We start from the raw sequence: 7,230 nt of genomic DNA on the forward strand, positions 1-7,230 counted from the left end.
AGTCTGTCCATTCATGTATGTATATATACATATGTAGGTGTTTGTGTACATGTACTGTATGTATTTATGTATGTGTATAACTGGGCGCATATGTGTGTGTATATAGATATATGTAAAATTCTGTACATAACCCTTTTGGCTTTTTTAACCTTATAATAACTTAATTTTACATTTTGTTGTACATATATATAGTGAAACCCTATCTTTATTTTATTTTATTCTATTTTATTGTTTTGCACAAGACAAATGTTGCCATTTTTAATATTTATTATTTTTGTGTGTACATTGTTCTATGTCACACTTTCTTTGGCAATGGAAACTTGCTTCCTATGCCAATAAAGTTGTTTTGAATTGAATCGAAGTGAATTATTATTACAGGTTAGTGGATGTAATTCTGCATTTGTACCAAATGGTGGCAGCACTGAGCCGTAAAGATGAAAAACAAACATGCGAAGAAGCGATGAGTGCTAGCAGAACTGGTTGTTTAGTTAGTGTCGTATGCTTGGCTGTATGTGATCAAACAGGATTAAGAGGAGCTGAAAGTCCGCGGCAGCCACGATAGCACCACCGTAGACCAGGTACAAGATTTACTCTTCATTATTCAATGTTAAATTGAAGTAACAGAGAGAGAGAGGAAGGTTTTAACTTAAGACAGACAGGTAGAGAGCACTACAATGTGGTTTACATTTCAAAACATGTTCCACGGGTACAAGCTTTATTCACAGACGAAGGGAAATCTGTTTAGCTTGAGGTTAAGATTTTATAAGACCCTAGCTTTACATCAGGTTTAACTTGTCTGTCTCTCTTTATGTAATGTGTGAACGTATTGTTAGAAGTGTCTATTTGTACGGTTGCCATACGGACAACCACTGGTGCTATTGCTTATTTTATTTATTTTTACTGCTTAAAAATTTTTAATACGTTTTTGTTCTTTTATCTCCATAAGATGGACGAATATTGAATTGATTTATTTTTATTTATTTTTTTAAAGCATACCGATACATGACCTGCAATGTTTGAGTCTTGACTGAAAGGCTAATTTTGAATAAATGGCTCGCGATTTCAATAAAACGCCCTTTTAACACTTATTTATATATTTTTTACACACATGTACTATAGGTGTGTGTAGTGTACACGGCTGACATTGTGTCCCGTTGGAATTCCGAGGCTATACTGTGTGTATGTGACGGAATTCCGAGTTCCGGCGGAAATCCGGCTTTTGCCCGTATCCGCTATTGGTGCGGTTACTGAAGTACACATACGTAGCGTGTGAGGGTTAGATTATAACCCAATATCGCAACAATTTTTAGGGTAAGGTCAGAGCCGTATAGTATGGAAGCCCGTTTCCGCCACTAAAAAAAAAAAAAAAAAAAAAAAAATCACCAAGGAAAGTCATAATTATGAGTTAGAAAGTCATAATTATGAGAAACAAAGTCATAATTATGAGTTAGTAAAATCATAATCATGAGATAGAAACATTTTTGGTACATCCATCTGTACCCATGGCGCTGACCAGAAATCTCCATTTGTTGTTCAATAAACTGAGCTACTTCAGCCACATCAGTTTTATCCTTTCAACGCCTGAGCCTCTTTTTGCTTAGCATCTTTTCAAGGTTGCGTTTACTCAGCATATTTATGTGAATTTACAAGCAAACAAAGTATTTCATCATTTGTAAAGCCCCTTCTAAAGTAGTCTTTGATAGTCTTATCAGCCATCTCTCAGTGTCAGCTCACCACATGAACAAGCTGCTGTGAATGTGTTTAAGTATCTCATAATTATGACTTTCTATCTCATAATTATGACTTTCTAACTCATAATTATGACTTTCTTTCTCATATTTATGACTTTCCTTGGTGATTTTTTTTTTTTTTTTTTTTTTTTGTTTTTAGTGGCGGAAACGGGCTTCCATAGTATAGAGAGAGAGTTGCGACAACGGAAGTCCAAAATACTTGACCGTCACGTGATTCATGTGAATTAGTTCCCGGAAGTTATTGGTGGGCCATTCGAATCCATTGATTCCTAGTGACATAACTGGGATTTTGGGTAATTTGTCATCAATAACTGCATTGATTGACAATATTTATACAGTATACCGTCATATGTATGTGTATATACAATATATGTTTATGTAGTTCCATAAATACTTTTTTTCCCTAACATAAATTTGTATTAATAATTAGTGTTTTTTGACGTAGTTACAGCCAACATTCATTTGGTTAAAACATGTGTTAATATGTATTGTATACTGGATGTATTGCTTTGAATTTTATTAAATAAAAAAAAAAAAATAAAAAAAACACCACATCCAGACAGGACACATTGAAAACACATGTATTATGATCATAGTATGAACATATACATATATAAAAATAGACATTAGATTTTTAACTATGCACTTATGTACCAAGATAAATTCATTAAATAAATGTCTAACAAAGTCAGAAACAATAATAATTTGTTATATAGTTTGCTGTGCTGTATGGGGATGCTCCACTCGTTCCGAAAAAGGAGTGAAAATGTATGGCTTTCTACCCGAACCAGAGAGGAGAAAGAAATGTTTTGCCAAAGTCAGCAGGAGCAATCTAAAATAATAATAATAATAATAATAATAATAATCAGGATTAAAACAATAAAAAAAAAATCTGTGAGGCAGTCATATTCAAACACTTAATTGGCACTTTTTCCACAAATAACACAATTGAAAAGCTTATTGTTTGATTTAAAAAAAAAAAAAAGAAGATATGTCACCTATGTGTGTAGATAAAACTGTGTGAAGTAAACACTGTGCATCTGCTAATGATCCCTTCATTTTCTAAGAAGAATTTATAATTTTTTTCTTTTTCTTTTGAACATGAAAACAACAGCAGTGTATCTCACAATGAAAAAAAAAAGATGATAATAATAGTAATAAAAAAATATAAAAATACAAAAAATAAAAATGTACTAGTTTAGCAGGGGTTAATCCACTAACATGCCTTAATGCACACGGTAATGGGTTTAGAAACGTTGATAATACTAATAATAATAATGAACGTCTTACCGTTCATCACAAACCGTCTAATCAGCTCTAGCTCCATTGTCTACAATAGTAAATTGATCACTTCCGGCAACAATTGTGAGGCTCCATGAGCCGCCATTGCTGTAAAAAAAAAAAAAACATTCGAATGAACAGAGTTGTCGCAACTCTCTCTTTATACGGCTCTGGGTACACTTTAGTCACGGGACCTAAACTGGCCAAACATCAGCGTTGCGTATGGATAGAATGTCGGTATATCGTACGGATAGCCACTGCCTATTTTTAAATGCTACATTTATATTAGGGCTGGGTTAGAAAAAAAATTGATTCATTAATTTGAATTAGATCTCTGAGAATCTTTCATTTTAAAGTCAAATTGTTGCTGTAACTGGAATATCTTTAACGTAAACAAAAATCAAAATGACATGAGTTTGTGTGATAACTACTAAAGTTAATGGTTATCTATAAGTTTGTCAGAAGTGGCTAAAAAGCCTTTGGAAAATACTTATTACAGATTGGCTGTGTAAATTAATGTAATTGTCTGAAAAAAGAAGAATAAAAAATTATTATTTTTTTCTCCAAATTGTTTTAATTCATTTTTTTATGTACTATGGACTGTCCCTGATCAACAATCATCATTGGCTGTCTGCCCTGCATCATTCAAAACTATTGTGCTTGTGAAATCTAGACCACACCCTACTAAACTGTCTTTCTAATGAAGGATATGATACAATAATATTAAATGAGGTTAAGTATTTTAATGACCATCCAAAGTTGAAATGAATCTTGGGTAAACAAATGCACATCTCAGTGCATCTTTTTTTTTTAACTAAGTTGCTTTCATTTGTCACATTTATAGTTAAACAGTTTGTTCATTGCCTGGTTGTAACCCTGAGGAGTAATAAAGAATTTATTGAGTTTGAAGAAGAGTTTAACAAGAATCCAAGCACATAAACTCTGTTTCAAAGGTCATCCCAGTCAAGTTTTATGACACAACAAGTGGGACTCTTTAACAATCTTAGTTTTTCACTGTTTGAAGGTCGAAAAATAATGAGAGCAAAAAAATATTTAGATTTCCAATAAAGAGGACACTTGGGTTGACCTCGATACATAGTATACAACGTTTTCTTGAATCTACCTTGTAATGGCAAAATACAATATCGATGAATAACAATGTTTAAGTGGTAGAGTGGGTCGTCTAAAAATTGAAGGTTTGGGGGTTTGAATCCTGCTCTATCCGAGTCATTGTGTCTTTAGCACATTGCGTCATATGAATTGTGCATGAATGTTGGTGGTGGTCAGAGGGGCCATAGGTGCGAAATGGCAGCCATGCTTCTGTCAGTCTGCCCCAGGGCAGCTGTGGCTACATTGTAGCTTACCACCACCGGTATGACTGATGTGAGTGACTGGTGTGACTGAATAATGGTTTCTGTACACACTTTGAGTCTCCTCGAAAAAAGTGCACTATATAAATCCAAAAGCGATCTATATAAATCCAAGCCATTATTATCCCTCGCTCCAAAGTGGAAGAGGGATATAGGTTTGAGCTCCGTGCGTCCGTCCGTCCGAGTTAAATGGGACCGCGTTTCTCAGAAACTGTAAGATAAGATAACCAAAATGCGGTGTGTAGCTTCAGGGCATCAATACCTTGATGGAGTTTGAAAATTAGAAATGTGCAATTAATTTTTTTCCCCCCAAGGGGCCCCAAAAGGAAAAAAAAAACGAGAGTTGATTTCTCTTTTATTTACCAGTCAATTATTACGACGTTTGGTGGTATCAAATCATTGGCGCATACCAATATAGAAATGGTGCCTATTACCCCGTACGTGTCACAGGGGCACCAGGGGGCCCCCTGGGTGGTCCATTTTTCAAATGACTACTCCTCTGTTACATTCAAAAAGTCGGCAACAAACAAAAAAGTGCTTTAAATAATTTTTAGACTCATGGGTTGAGCTATTTATGAATTCGCATGTGAGGTTAATGTGTGTTTTATTCTTCCAGTGACTGCTGCCAACATGTTGTCTGAGGGGGGATCTTTCGTGAAGGGGATGGTCATGGGGGGCATCTTCTGCCTGGTGATGTCCCTCATGAGTAGTTTCACTCCTGACGCCGACTCCACAACAGAAGACCACCAGCATCATCATCATCATCACGTTAAAGCCCCAAGTAAGGACGACCTGAAGCACCTGTCTGACAGTCGAATGCAGGAGCTGACTGACTTGGTCCGGGTCTACTGCGTCATTATGGTCCAGCCAAAGAGCCTCGTCCATTGGGCTGCAGTTGTGGACACGTGGGGTAAACACTGTGACAAACCTGTGTTTTACACCTCTGAGTCCACCAAGGCGCTGGAGGCTCTGGACCTGAAAGAGCGAGACGACTGGACCAGGTTGCGTAAAGCTCTGAAACACGCTTACGAGAATGCTGGGGAGCTGCGTTGGTTCTTCATCGCCCAACCCACCACGTTTGCCATTATTGAGAACCTGAAGTATCTGGTGCTCACCAAGGATCCCAGCGAGCCGTTCTACCTGGGTAACGCCATGAAGTCAGGGGAGCTGGAGTACGTGGCGTACGACAGCGGCATTGTTCTGAGCTACGAAGCTCTGAGGCGGCTGGTCAACGTGTTTGACAATGAAGAAAAGTGTCCCGAGAAAGGAAGAACGCTGTGGAAGCTGAGTGAAGACAAACAGCTGGCCGTGTGCCTCAAATACACCGGCGTGTTCGCAGAGAACGGAGAAGACTCGCAAGGAAAAGCCGTGTTCAACAGCAAGCCCATCGTCAAGCTGATAACGGAGAGCATGAGTGAGAACCCCACCAACGTGGTGGAGGGCTGCTGCTCAGACATGGCGGTCACGTTCAGCGGCATGACCCCCAACCAGATGCAGGTCATGATGTACGGCGTTTACAGACTTCGTCCTTACGGCCACGATTTCCACGACTCTTTAGTGTTTTACCCTCCAGAGGGTTCCGATAATGATTAAAGAAGCTCGTCTCCCAGAATTAGAGTTTGGAATTCAACTATTTTTGCTTCTGTGATGGCAGCGTTGACTTTGGGAAACGGTTTTCTTTAAACGTAGAAATGAACCTTGGGTGGGGAAGAGTGTTCTGTGTTTGTAATTTTGTTGTTTGCACAATCATCATCATTCCTTTGTAGTTCAGGTTACTCGAGTTGACAGGTCGACCATTCTTTTGTAGAGTAAAAAAAAAAGAACTATCAAGCTTGTAACATGAAATGGAAATAAATGCAGGTTTTAGTTATTATGGCTTTGAAATTGAGTTCAGCGTGAAGCTTTCATTTCATCTTCTTACTATTGTTGAACATGAAAGACCTGAACATCTTTCTGAATAACAGATTGTACTGATCAGTTTTTAGTCAGACATGTTCCTGAAGATGCTTGTAAACTCAACCTTCACTGGTTTTTTCTACTGAGTAATACACGGGAAATAAGTTTTTTGATAGAAGTTGACACTGCTGTGACACTAATTATGGAAAAACTACAGTAATAAAAAAACTTTGATAAGAACAATGAATACAATTGATAATCAAAGTTTTATTTTCTAAATCAGAGAATTGTTGCCATTTAATCGATAGCTCTAGGCTAACACTCCTTAGCCCTTTTTTCACACGGAGGTCCACAAAAATGTGATTGTCTGATCCAAGGGCCATGCTATCAAAATTTTAGAATTTAGCATAATCACTAATATAGAAAAGTACTATATAATAATTTTGTGCTTCTTGTTATTTTTGTCTATTTGTAATTTTATGTTTAAGTCATTGTGTATTTTATGTTGTTAATTTGAGTCTGTTTAGTTTTTAAGTCATTTTTGTGTATTTTTCTTCTCATTTTAGGTATTTTTGTTGTTCTCGTCTGTTTTTTTGTTAGTTTGTTTTGTTACTTTTGTCTTTTTTGTATTTTACTGCAATAATTAACAAAATTGTAGTAGACGACTTATGTCGAGAATACACTGCATTTTTTTTTAATATTTATTAAATAACTCAAGAAACAAAACAAAAACACACCAACTGCATACACAAGAGAAAGAAAAGGGGGATGGTAAAGTTTAATGCATAATAGGAAATGGTGGATAAATCTTTTGATGCAATTATGTAATTGTTTAGTCTCATTCATTTTTTGCAAGTTATCTAATTTTTTATTCTACTGTTCTCAGCCTTTTTGTGTATTTGTTTTGGTTTTTTTTCCCATTTTGTTATGTT

At 36.3% G+C, this 7,230-nt stretch overlaps 1 protein-coding gene across 1 annotated transcript; it reads left to right on the forward strand.

Moving 5' to 3' along the window:
- The first annotated feature begins 449 nt into the window (after positions 1-449).
- Positions 450-6,545, forward strand: c1galt1c1 (C1GALT1-specific chaperone 1). The gene is made up of 2 exons (XM_028460102.1): positions 450-578; positions 5,019-6,545. Exon 2 carries the CDS (start codon positions 5,033-5,035, stop codon positions 5,993-5,995), a length of 963 nt encoding a protein of 320 aa, XP_028315903.1. The 5' UTR covers positions 450-578; positions 5,019-5,032; the 3' UTR covers positions 5,996-6,545.
- The last annotated feature ends 685 nt before the right edge of the window (positions 6,546-7,230 follow it).

The sequence above is a fragment of the Gouania willdenowi genome, chromosome 10 (genome assembly GCF_900634775.1).
Source record: "Gouania willdenowi chromosome 10, fGouWil2.1, whole genome shotgun sequence".
Lineage (NCBI taxonomy): Eukaryota > Metazoa > Chordata > Actinopteri > Blenniiformes > Gobiesocidae > Gouania > Gouania willdenowi.